Raw genomic sequence first — 18426 nt, forward strand, 5'->3', positions numbered from 1 at the left:
GCGGGGGAAAAAACCGAGGGCCCTTCCCCCACTATTAAATTTTTGGGCATAGAACTGGACTCCGTGAATCAGTTGTGTAGGCTCCCGGAGGACAAATTACAGGCCCTAGAGGATAGGATACAGCACATGCTTCATTCTAAGAAAGTCACGCTGTTGGCATTGCAGGAAGTTGTTGGGCATCTTAATTTCGCCTGTCGGGTAGTTGCCCCGGCAGGGCCTTCCTTAGACGCCTTTGTAACGCCATGCGGGGCCTGCGCTTGCCGCACCATCGCATTCGGGTATCATCAGCCATGAAAGATGATCTTTTTGTGTGGCTGCATTTCCTTAACGCATTCAATGGCATTTCCTTCTGGAGGAAGGAGTTGCTATTGGAAGCAGAACTTCAGATACATTCAGATTCATCTGGGGCCCTAGGCTTTGGGGTTGTGTTTCGCGATCGATGGTGCCACGCACGTTGGCTGGCTGAGTGGTTAGCCCTAGGCGTAGGAAGAGACCTTACTTTCTTAGAGCTCTTTCCGATATACATTGCCGCACACCTGTAGGCAGCCCAGCTTGCTAATTCTGTCGTGCATTTTTGGTGCAAGAACCAAGCCACTGTCCAGGTCATTAATTCTTTGTCATCGCGCAACAGTAGGGTCATGTCCTTGCTTTGGGCTTTCACTCTGCAGTGCCTGCGTTTTAATATTTTATTCCATGCACGACACATTCCTGGCATGGATAATGCCTTGGCTGATGCATTGTCACGAAACCAGGTGCAACGTTTCCGAGAACTGGCCCCCTGGGCGCGGGCTATTCCGGACACCATGCCAGCCACTCTGTGGGAAGTTGGCTGGAAGAGGCGGAACAGGCCATCCTGCAATCCTTAGCCCCCAGCACAAGAGCAGCTTACGCCAGGTCAGGTAGGGAGTTCTTTTCATTCTGGGTGGCTGCACATCTTCCACAGTGCTGGCCAATACCGGTCGATCACCTTCTGCAGTTTTGCGTGCATGCCCACAGGCGGGGCCTAGCTGCCCGGACCATTGGGGGTAGGCTTGCTGCACTTGCCTTCTGGTCTAAAATGAAGGGTGTAGCAGATAACACCATGGACTTCCGGGTCCAGCGGATGCTTCAGGGTTGGTCCAGGGGGTCCCCAGTGCCTCCTGACCCTAGATGCCCTCTGTCACCAGACATATTGCTGGGCTTCCGGGATCTGTGGCCTTCCTTGTGCAAATCCCCTCAAGAAGCCTTGTTATTTCATGCTGCAGCTCTTACAGCATTCTTTGGGGCATTCCGGATATCGGAGTTGGTGGTGTCTGCTAAGGGCGACCTCTCTGGACGAGCCTTGCAGTTTAATGACTTACAGTTTTCTCAGCAGGGAGCCCTTATTCAGCTTAGAAGGTCCAAGACTGACCAGGGGGGAAGGGGCGTCAGCGTGTCCCTGTTTCCAGCCCCCGTGCCAGACCTCTGCCCGGTCACAGCATTGAGGAACTTTCTGAAGGTTCGGGAAAACCTGCCCGGCCCCCTTGTTTGCCATACAGACTCTTCTCCTTTAACCAAATATCAATTTTGGGTAGTCACACAGCGAGCATTAAAGGCGCTGGGTTTGGGTGCTCTTCGTTTCGGCACACATTCCTTCTGGATTGGGGCCGCCTCCACTGCTGCGTCTCTGGGGTTCACACCAGATAAGGTGCAGTCGGTCGGTAGGTGGCGCTCCAAGGTGTATCTGGCATACGTGAGGCCACTGTCGGGCCCTTAGCTTGGGTGGACATTTCCATTCATTACTTTTCTTGCTCTTCTAGATCACTGGAGTGCGAGTGATCCAATGAAGGTGCTCATCTGCGGGCACGGTATGGTTTTTTGGGCCGGTCGGAGGGCCTCCTCCAGCTGCGGATCCCAGCTAGGACTCAGCCGCTATGCCACTATTCAGTGGTTGGGCAGACGCGGGATGCGTTGGGAGCGCCTCCTGCCCACGTTATTCCAGCAAGGGCTGGTGAAGGTTCCCCCACAGATTCTAGTGTTGCACTTAGGGGGGAACGATTTAGGCCTGCTGAAAGGCAAGGCCCTGATTCTTCAAGCTTGGGAGGACTTGCGGGTGATTCGGCGTTGCTGGCCGGGAATCACCATTATCTGGTCCAACGTGTTGCCTAGAGTGGTCTGGAGGGATGGCTTGGATCCTCGTGCCATGGATAAGGCCCGTAAAAAGGTCAACAGAGAGATCGGGAACTTCCTGATCAAACAGGGCGACCGGACCATCATCCACCCCGACATTTCTCCTGCTCAGGGGATACTCTACAGGGCGGATGGCATTCATCTCACTGAACTAGGCAATGATGTCTTTTTGGCTGATCTGCGAAGGGGCATTTGGGAGTGTTTACTGCGCAGGTGGGGGGAGAGCGAATAAGCAGAGGCTTGTCGCCCTCCTGTGGCGGCTCCGGGCGGGCTCTCCACTGGAGGAGTGGCCAGGTGAGCATTCGTAGGCACCGTTTCAGGTGACTGGTAAGGCCCGAGGCTTCCAGCTCAGGGTTTTGTGGCCCCAGTTGGGAGATACAGCTTACCTTTGAGGCCAACCCTCCTCACCCACTCGGGTTCTGTGGCTCGAGGGGGGGTGACAGGGGAAGGTCTCCCAGCCCAGAACTGGGTATGTCCGATTGGTGGGCGAGGGTGGACGCCTCGCCACAGACAACGAATGCCTCACTCCACACCTGTCATGTTGGTCTTGTTGTGGTGTGCCCGCCGGTGCTTTCTTCGCAGATTGTAATCTATCAATAAATGTGGCCCTGTTTATCCCAAATTGATTGGTGTCGTCTCATCATTTCTCCCCTGTCCACTCGCAACAACCACACACCAGAGCCAACAAATCAAAACACCTGACACAATTACATATTATACTGAAATCCAGTTCTAACATATTCCATGTGTAGCATAAAGGACCAAAGCCTTCTTGTGCTAGAAAATAAGAGCTTATGATGGGGTTTCTGACTTTTGCATCATTTCACTGTAACAAGCCTTATGCTGGCATTACAAAGATGTTACAACAAATACGTCCTGCAGACATATATTATTGCAAAGAAGTCTCAAGTTATGGTTTCCATACATATAGAGAGATGGGGGTGAGTGGGAGGGGCAATTAAATATGCAACATTCCCAAGATATTACCCAGTATGCCAATTTAAGGCAGTTTAGAGATCCACAGCAATATTGCTATTGAAAACACCCAGCACACAAGAGCCCAGCTAGATCACACCGAAGGTCCATCTTGTTTAGCTTCCTGTTCCAAACAGTTACCAACCAGATGCTTCCAGGAAACCCACAAGCAGGCCAAGTAGGAAAAAAAATGTAGTATTTAGATTAGTTCCAAAAGGGGTTAACATTTTCCAATGCCAGCAATCAGCAAGCGATCACATTCAGCAATGGTGTTACTTTATAAAAATGCTTTTCTCCTACCAATCATCATATATACTGTTGCTGAATTGAAATGCAAATTTCTACTATGATTTCATTAAAAACAACCAGGAAACATAATATAGGTTTTTAAATCAAGCAAAAGCAAGATTAAATACAGACTGCTTCACATATCTATTTTCACATATCAAGTAGCAAGTCAAAGATGAAGATACAATGTCACTAATGCTCAGGAAAATGCTTCTCATCAAAACCTGTACTAGTAAATCTTTACAATTGTGTTATCTTAAAGCGATATTCCAATTTACATTCATTTTACCCACTTACACACACACACACACGTGTGTGTGTGTGTAGCACAATTTACAGCCTGTAGTCCTTATATACAGAAAAGTCAACTTTTGCCAATTGCTGCTTTTGTCAATCCAATAATCATTTTTTAAAGGGGAGAACAAATAATATTGAATTCTACAAGTGGGTATCCCTTCTCTGTGTTTTGACCATCCAAACCACCTGTTTCAATTCTGAAAACGTTGAATACACTTAATGAGATTGTTTCAAAGCAGTTAACTATATTCTTGTTGAGTCTTGCTGAAATGGATTTACCAGATGATCATAAACTATTAAATAATATCTCCTTTCACCCGAAACAATTTCTTAAAAAATGAAAGCATCAACTGTTGTTTTTTTAAAAAAAAATCACGTATTTTGAAATAAAACATTAACAAGAAATTTCCTTGCCTTTTGCATGTACTACCATTTTTATTCTTACCTCCCTGACTGGTACTATTTTAAAATAAAGAAAAAGCGGCCTAGTGTCTAAACAGGTATTAATGGTAATCATGCAAACAGCAGAAGTGATCACTGAAAAAAACCTAACAGCCATCAGAAGAACTTTCATCCCTTTTGCTTCAAACATCTTTAGCGTTCCCAGGAATGGGAGTCAGCGGTAGCTATCATGGTAACTCACTAGATGAGTAATGATGTCGATACGACCGGACAACGGTAACCGTAGCAACTGTAACCTGCAATTCCTGCGTAACCATTGTTGGATTTATTGTGGCAGGGGCCAAAGAGGCCAGGAGTAAAATGAAGCTGAGAACTATGGTGTCTGACACATCTAGTACCACACACTTTAATCATAGCTGGCAGAAATGAATTCAGAAGGAGTTTTGCAAGAGCTCCCCATGCAGTTTTGTGCTTTTGTTATGGGCTATAAGAAGCAATGTACTAAATGGACAATCAAGAGTAACAATCAGATTATGCGGAAAGCCTTTTCCTTCCATCATTTTAAAAAAGACATTAAAAGGAAAGTTCAGCTACAGGAAACAAGGTAATTTAAATACATTTTGTAATTTTTCCAATATTAATCTACAGATCTATTTCAAAGGATTATCACGATACATTTAGTGATTAGCTACAGTTTACCTATCAAAAGGGTTATGGCAAAGCACATAACTTTTGCATGTGGAATTGAATATTGTTTAGAAATACAGTATCTACAGAAGTATTCTTTTAAACCTCTGAGCTTTGGATACAAAATTAGTACCCTGCAGCAAATGGCAATCGATGAACTGTGGTCTAACCAGTCAAATTAAGCAGTCAAAATCTATTTGCCTCAGATAAGCACTCACTAGGCTGTAATGGTTTCCTGCATTAAAGGTGCTATTGCTCATGCTAGATGTATTAGCATGTGGGTCACTAGAGACACATGCCATTCCACAGAAGAAAAATACTTGTTGAACAAGAGATACAAACAAGCACTAAAATCATTACCAACCTGGGCCCTATGCTGGTTCACTGCTACTTTGCTCTTTAAAATATGTATTGTATAAAGCACTGAAATTACTAAGCAAGACAGCACACCTTGACATCAGAATAGCATTTTAAAAATTACTGCCACCATGTGTTTAAATGATCATTTACATCTGAAGCAAGTCAGGTACTAAACTATACTGCAAATGCTGGTATTCTTAGAAGGCAACTTCTTACCCTCAAACATTAACCAACTAAGAAATGCAATGAAACTTGCCACGACCAAAGAAAGTATTTGGTCAGGAAAAAACAACAGGTATTCTTTCTTGAACACTCAACCTATCACTTCCCTTTACTTACACTTCTCACCTGTCATCAAGTACTTGTAATTTTATGATGCTGTCCTGTAGCTTATGTAGAGTTGATATTATTTTACAGAGTTCTGTTAATGGACTGGATAAATGGTAATGCTATTTAAACTAGTCTCCTGCTCCAAAACACAGCTGCAACTGTACTTCTATTTCTGAGCAAACATCTTGACCTGAACACGCAGTGCGTTCTCAATTTGGCCAAAGAGAAATTGGAGCAGACAGCAAAGGGAAAGTATGGCTGGCCACTGGCAGCATCCAACCGTGTCTAATATTTCATATAAAGTGCGTCCTCTTTATGCTGCATTACACTACACAACAAGCATATTTGCTTCTTTATCTAGCATCTTACTCACTTAACTTTAGATATCAGGTTATTACTTAGAAGTACATGGTATATTTAATCAGTTTCAAAAGTTTACAGTATACATATACAGTAGGAGGGAAATGCTGATTAACCAAATAAAACTGGCACCACCTTGGCAATCTATACATGACCTAAAATATAAAGGCTCTCAAGTGACAGCATTTCATTTGAAGAAACATATGCTTCTAGGTGTATAGGTAAACCACTCTATCATATTTACTAAGTTGTTTTAACACATGTCATAACCAGACACTATCATAGTCTGATCAACAATAACTCTTAGGCATCGTGAGTATTCTACCATCCTGCAGTCCACAACTATCACTTCTTATGTCAAGGGCATCCTACATTCATCAGACTGTAGTTATATGGTTTGTGTCACACACATATTCAATCAAGCTACAGTTTTTATCTATTTTAATTATTTGATACTACTCAAATAATAGTAGTAGTTATAGCATCTGTTATTGTCTCAATATGGGCACATGGGGATCTATTTATGTTACAGAAGTGGAAATGCAGCTCCAAGCAGAAGTGACAGAAACTGTTTGAATTATTAGCTTATAATAATTTCTGCCTATATTTGAATATCATCAGAAGCAAGTATGTTACACCACCCTTGAATATTAAAATATCCCTCCATTTGAATTCAATAGGAGTAGGCCCACCACAGGTTGCCAGTACACCTCCCACACAAGAAACTGTGTGAATGCTTACACCAAACCAATTCTATTGACTTCTATGATAATGGATGAATGTAAAAGGTATTCAAATGCTACATTTTGCAACCTAAACCCAAAGTTTACAATCAAAGTACTAGAACTAAGCTTAACGTCTTTGTCAGAACAATTAGAAGCCAAGAGCAAGACCATATACTTTGTAAATGTAGTAAAATTAAATCACTACAAACGTTAAGCTTCATATCCTATGTCAAAATTTGAAACAATCACTCCAAAAGGAAATGGACAGCAAGATCCTGTGATGTTTTAATTGTTGTGAACGCCCAGAGAGCTTTGGCTATTGGGTGGTATAGAAACATAAATGAATAAATATGTTGCATATACCAGATTCCCAAAACAACAGTTACTTTATTGAGATTTATGCAGCCCACATAACTTCAGCATCCCTCTTCGGCATTGCTGATGGGCTTAACTAGTAATCTTACCTTTCCTTGCATTCTTAATATGCATAGAACAATCATAATAGAAACCATCTTGAATGTCTTACAAATATTGAAACATTTACCTCCGGCTTAGGCAAAATAAAAAAATGACTCTTTACTAGTAATGATTCCAGTGTTTTGTAAAACTTGGGGCTCACACTGAAGTGTCAAAATATGTATCTGATTTAACGTGTCAGATTTTCCCATAAATACCTACTACATAAAATCAAACTTGTAGGTATTTTAATATAGGATCTATTCCATATTAGTATTAGCAGTGATAGCTGTCTGGGCCTCAAAATTGTACTGAATTTTCTACCTTCATTATTCAGAGCTTTTTCCATGTTTGCCTTTATGGTTTACTATATTAGTATTTTATTCTGGCAAGGCTTTAAAGCAGCCTGTCCCAACCTGGTGCCCTACTCATCCATGCTGGCTGGGGATGATGGAGTTGGACATCTCCAGATGTGTTAGACTAGGACACATCTGCTTTAAAGAGAATGGGCAGGATCCAAAGAGCTGCCCTTTGGGCATGCATTGCCCAGTCAGATTTGGGGCTTTCCCTTTCCTCATGCCATCATGATGAACTGCTTCTGAGGTTCACTCAGTTTTGAAAATGATTTACTACTCTGCAAGAGGGGGTCTCTTCGAAATACACAGGACCAAAGTACCATTACGTCTGGGAAACAGTTGTGCAGCCAGGCTTTGTAATTAAGAGACTGAGTACAACAAAATACAAAACACAACATCAAAAGCCTTGAACAGCTCACTATTCTGATTTTTAAATTCCAGCATATGCCTTACATGGGGAATATAATTCCACAACGCAGGGACCACAATTATAGACTTCAAGAGTGCAAATATTCTTCGAACTACTACTTTAGTTTTTGGTTCTTTAGACCATTTCCTTTCTACATTATTGTAAACAAAGAGGAAAGAAGAAACTCTAACCAATATTCCATTCAGAACTTAATCCGCCTCATCATCAGAAAGCAGTGGCAGAAGAGGAATGAAAAGTCCAGATTCTCTCTAACCCAGGTTCAAAATTTAGGTCAGTCAACTACAACAATTAGAAATATAGAATAAAACAGAAGCAATCCAAAGGAGGATACAAAAGATCATCAATAAAGGGGGAAAAAAAACAGAATTAAAGGTGCGTTGGCTCCAGAAACAAAGGACATATTTTATTCACAATTCAGAAGCACTGAGGAGCATCTCAAAGACTTCCAAAACTGACGTGGAATTATATCTACTTACAGTCTGTAGAGTTTCGGAGTCCCAAGAAAGAGCAACTCAGAGAGAAGCTGAAGATTATTTCTGTTTAAACGCCTTTAGTAGAAAAGAAAAAGAAAAGTTACAAACCAAATAATCAAAATAAATAAGAACTCTACCACGATGCGTCAAAACTAGATATCTTAGCAGTAAGTAGGCATGCAGCAGAAGCCAGCAGCTTTAGTGCCATGGGCCACACAGGAACGAAGCCAGAACACTGTAGCTAATTTAACGTTTTATTAATTCACATTAACATAAAGTATGCATGAATGTGTCCACTTGCAACTTTTTTGTACTCTTCCATATCAAGAAGAAATGTTTGACAACAAAGAGACCACCCTACTGGCAGGCTTTTACAACGACTTTCCACAAGAGGAAAACAATTGTTTAGGAGAACTTTCAGACATGTTACAGCAGTTCATCATTCTTCAGGGAACACTGCCAATTAAACTGACATGAGCTGTAAAAAACCAAGCCTTTCAGATGGCTTTATAAAACACTATGAAAATCCCTGCCATTATGATTGGCAGGTAATAATGGTGAGAGGACATGCATATTGCTGAGACCCCAACATACTGCTTTTCTCACAGAGTCACTCTAAGTGGAGGCTAGGCACTAGGGCAGGCTTAGGGTCAATTTACACATTACATTAAATATGCAGCATGTAGATGACCCTTTAATTACTGTGATATAAATGCACCAGGCCTTGATCCAGACTGGCACTACTGCACACAGAGTGGGGAGATTTAAACATGCCTCCCACTTGCTTGGTTTTTTTTTTCTTTAATAATCGCCCCACCCTCACATGTGGCTTAAAAAAGAAAAAAGCCTCTATTAGCACAAATGGAGTTCCCCCCTCTTATCCCCCATGCGGGGGGCAGGATTGTGTGTGGCAATTTTTTTTTAAAGAACTGGTTGTGGGGAAGGTTTAAACCTCCCCTCCCTGCATGCAGTGCTGTTGATCTGCATCGGAGTCCCATACACTTATTTTAGAATAAGAAATAAAGGGCAGCTACATGCTATGTATTTAATGTGTAGTTTGACCCTTACCCATCACCCCACTAGTGTTCTTTTCCTCCCAAGAGGAGCATATAGTAGTCACTGGTTTATAAAGGGGTGCACTCAGTGACACTGTTGTGGTGGGAGCTAAACCTGCCCCAACAACTGTAAGAGTCTGGAGTCAAGCTCCAACCTCAAACTGACAGCCGTTTATTTAGACCTATAGAATGCAGTGGGAGCCATTGAGAACTGAGCCTGGCCCTGCCTGTGAAAGCTTGCTTGGGGTTCCACTTTTTGTTCCTGCTACCAGGTGATGAAACCCAGGAACTAGTATTTTATTGGTTTCCCGAGACACCAACTTTGCATTTCTTGATAAAGAGGATTTCTCCTGAGGACCAAGTGACAAACAAAGCTAATTCACTTGAATTTTTAAAAGTGGCAAATGCAAACTTCAGGTGAAAGATTTGAGCAAGGATAGGAGACCAATTTTTATAATCAGGGCACAAAACAAATAGGCCAGTTTTTATGCAACATGCTGGATTACACAACTATATCCAAAGTAGAAGTAGGCTCTAAACTTTAAGTAGCTCACATAGCTTCAAGCAAGGAATTTCCCTTATCCAATGAAGTTAGAATAGAAATGCAAAAACCCAGTTGTTACTTCATTTATTTATTACATTTCTATACCACCCAATAGCTAAAACTCTCTGGACTGTTCACAAAAATTAACAGCATATTAAGATCATGATCATTTTGGTAAGAAAAAATTTGAATGCTTGAAACTAGAATGCTCTCTTGCTGCAACTGTTTAAGAGAAAAACTATTGTCACCATGGTTCCTTCCTGTCACTCAAAAAGCATTCTGTTCAGCCAACACAAGCACAAGATTCAGAATAGGCACCCTACAAACACTCAAATAATAATCATGTTATATGCTACCCAAGTGGTAAAATGTTCCAGTAGCCGTGCTAGATAGTTTTGTTTTGTTTTTAATGAGAGAACATTCAAGAGTTTTGGTCCCTTTGTAATATTTGCTTTACTTACAAATATACAAGTAGAGCATGGTAGAAGCAAATACTGTAAGCAGACAGAGAAGCTGCAAATCCTGCATCAGATTCTGTTAACACCAGCCAGAAACACCCAGCTATGTCTCACTCTCCCTGCACTCCATCCTCTCTCTGCTCAATCTGCATAACTGGTTCTGAACTGTTTGTCTCCCCACTTCCTTAGCTGGCAGCATTACCCAAAGTTCTGGGGTTATTACATTCCAGAAACTGGAGAGAGATTACCAGTAATCGAGGGTCATTAAATGTTCTTCTGTTAGGCTCTTGCCACTCAGTCATCACAACGATCAAGATGGGCATATTCATAAGTATACTACTTAACATTTAAACAATAGTTTAGAGTGTTCAAAGCACTTCACACATACATTTCAATAATCATTAGAACAGTTCTATAAGGTAGGCCACTATTATTATGCCCAGAGTTATGTGAAAGTAGTCCCACTTTTCTATTCAGAATCCTCAAAGCAGCTATGAGGTGTCACATCAGAAGAAACAGAAGCTTTAAAAATTCATAAGAGGAAAAAAATAACAATTTAGAACATATCAACAGTGGTTCCAAAGGATAAAACAGCAGCCTCAGAATACTGTATAGCATGGGCAGGCAGAAAGCAGATTAGGATCTACCAGATCTCCAACGGTATCCAACTTGCTATAGTTTAAAAATTGCAAGTAAAAAAAAAAATCTGCCATGGCTCTGACAATCATCACTTCCCTCCCAGGCTATGCCAGGAATCCTTCACTCAGGTATATGCTGCATTGACATGGAACTCTGGTTTGGTAGTTTAAGTCATGCTCGGTGTCACATTTAACAATGCCTGACTTTATATACCAATGGAGCTCACCACCTAACTTGTATTACATGGGGGAGAGAACTGCAAGAAGCAACTACCCTTGCCCATATAACTTAAAACTTAGATGGTTATCTATTGACAAATATTAAAGGACCTTAGAAGGGACATTTCTTTTAAGCCATGGAGTTTAGTAGCACTGAATATTATAATCCTAGCTAGAACAGTCCAATTGGCTTATATTTTCCTTTTAATAAAGTATTTAAAATGGAAAGATAGCGCTTCTGATCTGATGCATTTTGAGCTAATGTACAAAAATGCAAAAGCTTGCCTCCTTCATGGATCACCATGACAGTGGATGTGCTATGAAAGTGTCACACTTTTGCCAATTCATAGCACAGTATTCAAAAGAATGCAATAGCCTTGTAACAGAAGCTTAGCCTGGAAGGAAAACATCCGGATCAAGTTGCTGAGATGAACCACAAACACCTGTTTATTGTGCTAAAGAATTATTAATGAGAACAGGCCTTAAATTGTTCACCATAACCAATAAACTGTTGAAGATGACAGGCAGGCTCTCCCAAATGAACAACTGCAAACTGGCCGTTTACTGAACTTACTAGTGGAGATCCATCATGCTTTGCTGAAAGGGTGGTTTGTTTGTTTTGTTTTCACAGTTTTTCGCAGGTATTGTGCTTCCCCAATTGAAATAGTTTTCAGGTAAACCCTCAGCTTTTATTTCTAATTGTTCTGCTGATCTTTCATACATGTGAGGTTCAAGACTAAGTTCTGTAAATTCAGAGAACCCTTCAGCAGCTGACCATCCCAACTGTCAATTTCAGTTGGGATCCTCAATTCTAATTGTTAATTTCAACACCTATTCCCTAGGTTCCCTTATCCTCTGGTTCATGAACAATTACTCAACAAATTACTGCCAAATCAAGTCCCCTCCTGGAAATGAAGTTCCTTCCTCAAACTTATTTTCAGCAAGGGAATAGGGAACAATAGGGAACCTCAGCAAGGGAATAGGGAACCTGAGCAACATCAAAGATCAGGCAGAAAAAGGAAGGTGCATTTCTGTTTCCTTCTCCCAAAAAAAGGAAGGGAAATGGAGGAGAGAGAGGAAGACACCTTGCCACCTTCTACTCCACCCCTTTAGCTGATGTAGAAGGAGAGAACAGGAGTGTAATTCTCCTGTTCATCTACTTGTTACACCCTGCCACATCCCTATACAGATAAAGCAGTAAATATGAACTTGTACTGTCTGGCCCCCAAATATCATCCAAAACTAATTAGCACCCACTTATCAATCAAGTGGCTGATCAGGGAAGTGGTACTCTGCAACTGAGATTTGGATTGTCTGGAAAAAAAACGGAGTCAGAAAATTTTCTTGAACTAAATTGCGGGAGACCTGACTTAGGGTGCAATCTATGCATGTTTAGATGGAGAAAAAGCCTACAACTCCCAGTATTCTCCAGCCAGCCTGATGTCTTCCGCAAATTTAGGCACCACGTTGCTCACCCTTAACTCCAGTTCATTTATGAAGGAGTTAAAAAGTACCACTCCCAATACAAATCTTTAGGGGAACTGTCTATATATTCCTACAGTCTACTTTCTGTTTCTTAAGTAGTTATTTATTTTATTTAGGGTGCAATCCTATGCATGTTTAGACAGAGAAAAGGTCTACAACTCCCAGCATTCCCCAGCCAACCATGCTGGCTGGGGAATGCTGGGAGCTGTAGGCCTTTTCTCTGTCTAAATATGCATAGGATTGCGCCCTTAGCAAGTATGCTTACATTTATGCACAATCCAGAAAAGAAGTCCCAGCATTTTCCAGCAAAAGTTGTAGGACTTTTTTCTGTCTAAACATGCATAGAGTTGGACCGTTAGAAAACAAATCTTAAAAAGTGTTACTTTTACATGCTGCATATATCAAAAAAGTTCTTTTCTAACCACTGAGAGTAGTTGAACTAAAATACTTGATTAGGAAAACTTCAATACAGTGACGTTAACATGGTTTAAATGTTATATTCAAACAAATTCAAAAGCTTTTCTGAGACAATATTTTAAGTGGAATACTTGTCAATATTTTAAGACAAGGCAACTCCGTAAGAAATACTTCCCTTACGTTATTTTGTTTTTAAGGGGAAAACATGAAGGCACTGAAAACTGTTAGCACACTTAAAGAACTGGTATGCCTGAAGAGTTGTGGATATAAATTTATGTGCTTCCAGACACCTAAAAAAACCTTACAACTTTAGTTTTATATTTGACCAGTATTATATCCATTCCAGTTGCCCAATTCAAATTTTATTGTGTTCATTCATTATATCACTCTAACAATGCATTTCGAAAAGTGCAAAATTTTCCACAGAAAAAATATAGTAATGGAAAAATTTCCACCCCTCATCATTACTCCGGGAGGGCATTTCATGTTTTCTGCCCTGTAAATTGCTTCCTCCAATGAAACTATTAGCTCTGTGCGGGGAATGGGAGACAAGAAGATAGGTGCAGTTGATGTGCCTCTGATGTGCCCCCATGCCTCTCATGTGCCCCTTGCTTCTACCCCCTGTCCCCAACAGCGCTAATATCTAGTACACCATAAGTGCAGCATACACAAGATAAGCTGGGAATATCCTGTAATTCAATCTATCTATGGACTTCTTGTATAAATGAAGCCTAGCAGACTAACATGGTAAATCACCAGGCAAAGTCTTTCACGAATGCAGTGATGCTCAACTATATAGAAATACACAACACATAAGTATTTTCCACATACTACATAAGAACGAAAAAGTCCAACCACTGCACAAACTACAATAGGAGAGTGGATTTGTTTCAAACATTACTAAATGAGAATATGAAAGAAATACTTTAAACACAGTACGTTAAAGAAATTATTCCTCAACATTTTACAGGAATATAGCTGAAATTAATCCTTTCCTTAAAGAAGACCCACACAGATGAGCCCTTATCTATTTCTGTGAGAAATTTACAGATGCTAGAAATCCAAGGTGTTTAAAGATTTACCTTTTAAACAAGCCCAAATTACACTAGAAACCATTTAATATTGTTGGCATGCTATGATTTTCCTATTAAGGAATTACATTTTCTATAAGACTGATTTTGTCTAAATAATTTCTACATAAATTTAAAAGCTTCAATGATGCCTGCAACAGACTGAGTAAATGACAAAACTAAGAAGACTTTAAATTCGGTTAGCAGAATGCAACTAAAAGACACACAATTCAATAAAAACTTCTCTCTTTACAAAGGGGATCCAGTAATGCTTATTTTGACATTTTGCAACTTAAACTAATTTAAGTGGTTAAAAAAAGAGCATCCAGCAAACAGTATCTAAAAAGAATGAGCACAAAACAGATGTGGGAAAAATAAACAGCCTTCCTGTCTTGGTATTTCTAAAAAGGTCTGCAAAGAGCAAACAGGACTTCTCACTGCAATTTGACTTCTAGACCTGTTAAAGAGAGTCCCATGAGAACTTGACTCAGATTAATTAAGTACACTGCTAAAACTACTACGGTTAGCAAAAAGTACACAGGATCTTCAGTTACACAGCCTGCTCTCTTATTCCAGAGATTGGGCTAAAAGTTACTACCTTACCTGCTTTGTATTTCATTATCTGGAAACAAGCATACTAAAGCCTACAAAAGAAGAGGGGGGAGACTAATGTCTTACACTAAAAACCTGTGGCAGGTAGTAGGTTATAGAAATAACTGGACTGAATCCATATTGATTTATTTGTGCTTCCTAGATTTGATTTAGCATTGTGTATTATTCTCATGTTTGTAAGCTATTTGTGTTTGCAAGCTATAATATCCTTAAAAATATTTAAGGATTTTTTAAAATTAAACTGAGTAGAGTGAAAGACAAAACTTATGTGGAATGGAAAGATGATCACAAAAAAGCCCTAGTACATTGACATATCAACACTTAGAGAACTTTGCCAACTCGAACAGCTAAAAAACATACAGGTACCAAATGAATACAATTGTCAGTAATGTGCAATTTCCCCCCTCCCCTAAAAACACAAATCTGGCTAAAAATACATTACACTCAGATTTATTTCAGTCCTTTAACTGCCTTTCTGTAGCTTTTATATTTTGCTGCAAGTAACCTCTTCGATGTGATATTTAAATAGAGAGAACTCTAAAAACAGACTAATTATTTTAATGTTTAGGGAAAAAATACGTGTACAGGTGCAAAGGTATAATTCCTATAATTTGGGGGACAGCAATCATACATGCTTTTATTAACTGACAAACAGAAAACTTCTTGTCGTCCACCTTGCTCAGGATAAAGAATGTGCTGTGTGCTTAAAGCTATGAATGCTAGCAAGGGAAGGTTTTTGTCTAAAACTCTGATTACCAAGGAGAAACTGCTTTCTGCTTTTCCCCTCCAGGCTTTTCAAAAGCATATTCTCTGCTTGAAGTCATTATCTACCTTCAGGGAGAAACCTCTGAAACCCTTGGTTTATATATTCCTAATCACCAAGAGAATTTGTACCTATGAAAACACACATACACAAAGTGTTTTTTTAAAGGGGGAGTTTTAGAATTTATAAACATATACATAGTATTGCAAAGACATATTTACAGCTCCTCTCTTTCAGTGCAGTACACAGATAGTAGAATGAAACTTCTGCTGATAATACAGGACGCTGCTTTCATTCTGGAAGCACTTTGTGTATTTGTCATTTTAAAATGGGGCAGTAAAAGCACTAGCTGTGGGCAATTGCCACTGATGTTAATTCACTTCAATATCAAAACCTGTCCAATCCCAAATGCTTCAGGGCAGCTGTAAAGCGACCACACATATGCAGATAAATATCAGAACAAGCCACCCTAAAACCTTGACTCTAGCTATCAAAAACCAGACCAAAGTGTCTTTAAAATGCTCCTGAACGCTTAGGCTTTGGAAGCTGTTGGGGATGGAGACCAGCAAATACTTGGGAGCGCACAGAGGGAAGGTCTAATATAAGCTGCTGCATATGTAAATCCATGTGGTACAAGGGCAGTACACTATGAAATTGGCTATCACAGTGGAGTCCAATAATACCTTATGGGTAGTTTATATGGGACAAAAATTGATAAGTATTTGCCAGAGATTGCATTATAACTAGCAATTTTACTTCCTATTTTTTTACACTTCACAAAGTGAGTCCTATCATTATTTAAATTTTATTTACAAATATTTTTAGGCCACGTTTAAGGGCAGAGGTTAGAGCTCTCTCAAGGCAGTGTATATTTTACAGCAAGCACAAAGTTCTTTGAGTTCCAATAGAGGTCTTCCATATTAATAATTCCAAAGCTGTTTCTATTAGAAACAGACTTTGCTATCACTACACTTCTACCTCACATTTCTATCACCCTGAAATTTCACATATGATGTCACTACAATAAAGGCACCTCCCAAAGTTTTGCCCTAGATTGCAACCCTAAACCGAATTACATATGCTTAAGCATGACTGAAATAACGGAACTTAAGGTGTTGCTGGCACCTTCAGGCCTATCATAATTCAGTGGGCGAAACATAAGAAGCTTAGGAGGATATTTCTGTTGCCTCTACCTTCCAGCCACCAACCCTAAAGGTGTCTCCAGAGCTGGAACAAGGGCAGACTTGGGGCGGGGGGGAGGCCTCACATGATACTCTCCTTTTGGGTTCTCTGACACTGCTCTCACAAGCAGCAGCTCCTCCTAGCTATGGGCACACAGATGGAGAGAATAAGCAGGAGCAGCACCAGCTGCTGGCCACCACCATCTGCTTGTCCAGGTGGCTGAGAGCAGGCCGATGGTGTCTTGGAGCTGCATCAATTGCTGCCACACAGAGGCAGAGGGTGGAGACAGCACCTGCTGCTCCTAGCCATCACCATTCACTCACCTGGGCAGAAAAGCAAGTGTGTAGCAGACAGAGGGGAGCAACAGCAGTGCAGTGCCATGCCAAAGAGATGACAGCCACTGGAGGAAAGCCATCAAGAGTGCTCTATTCTTGCTGCTGCTGCAGCAAGAAAAGTCAGACACCACTAACAGTGGCTGCTTAGAGATGTGATGGCCCAGAAACAAACCGGAGAAATTCTGGGGAAAACTTTTTTTCCCCATTTTATTCCAAGGACCGTTTTTGTTTCATTTTTTCCAAAAAATTGCAAAAATTGAACGGCTTTGTATTAAGAAATATTTTCTTTTCGAATGTAAGACAAAGTGGTTATATATTGTTGTCCAGCCTTTACTCCCCCAAAATGATGTCTAAAAACTATGTAATAAGAACACTTTTATAGAAGTGTTAGAGATGACTAGAGATGCAAAATGTCTGGAAGTAATGAAGCTATGGGGAAAATGTTTTTTTAATCCACTCTGTAAGATTCCCAGCATAGTTAGTTCTCTCATTCCTTATTAAAAATTATTGATCTAAAGTATATTTTACTGATAGACATTTATGCTCAGTTTCCCAACATGTGAGTAGAGTCACCATGCTGCATTCTTGACAGTAAATGTGCATTTCTTGACAGTTTGGGTTTTGTTCTATAGAGTCTGTGTTTCTAATGCTGTAGCAGACATTTAACATATTTCTAATCTATTCAGACAATAATTACAAATCTATTAACTGAGTTTACTTTTCGAAGTTTTAAAATATAGTAATAATTTTATGAGCAAACTAGATTATACATAAAATAATTTAGGAACAGAAAGGCTGCTTTATGTTCCTAAAGCAGCTCTCCCCAACCTGGTGTCCTCTGGATGTTTTGGACCACGGTGCCCAGCATTCCTGACTATTGACTATGTTGCTTGAGGCTGATGAGAGCTGAAGTCCAAAATATCTGGAGGGCATGTGGTTGAGGGAAGGCTATCTTAAACAACAAAGTGACTTTGATCTGTAAAGAGCTCTAAAAAAGTAAGTATTGCTTATTTATCCGTTTTCCCCCAAAGTCAGTTTTTTTCTGAAAAAAACAAATGAACAGTTTTTTCCCCACGGCCTCAAATTTTCTGGCAATTTTACATATCTATGGCTGCTGCTCCTCTATCATTGGCAATAATGGCAGCTTGGGATCAGTAGTTTCTGGGACCTTGGCAGTTGCATATGCCAACCCTGGTGGCTGGCCCTAAGTGAAGCCCCTGGGCAAGTAGAGACAAGTAAACATATTATGAGGTAGTGACATCCAGGCTGTACTGCACCTTACATCGGATGACATTATCAAGACCTCTCTTCAGGATACATTACACACAGCTCTCTATATATGCATTTCCTTTTTAAAAAAG

General features: G+C 40.4%; 1 protein-coding gene across 2 annotated transcripts in view; it reads right to left on the minus strand.

Moving 5' to 3' along the window:
- Positions 1-18426, minus strand: part of SLIT2 (slit guidance ligand 2) — a 376411-nt gene that overhangs the window by 344445 nt on the left and 13540 nt on the right. For both annotated transcript variants that reach the window (XM_084857037.1, XM_084857038.1), the window contains one exon: positions 8291-8362. In XM_084857037.1, coding sequence (XP_084713163.1) covers positions 8291-8362 — 72 coding nt within the window. The remainder of the gene's footprint in view (positions 1-8290; positions 8363-18426) is intronic.

This window comes from Heloderma suspectum, chromosome 5, assembly GCF_057233095.1.
Source record: "Heloderma suspectum isolate Gila_16-S chromosome 5, 16-S_ref, whole genome shotgun sequence".
Classification (NCBI taxonomy): Eukaryota; Metazoa; Chordata; class Lepidosauria; order Squamata; family Helodermatidae; genus Heloderma; species Heloderma suspectum.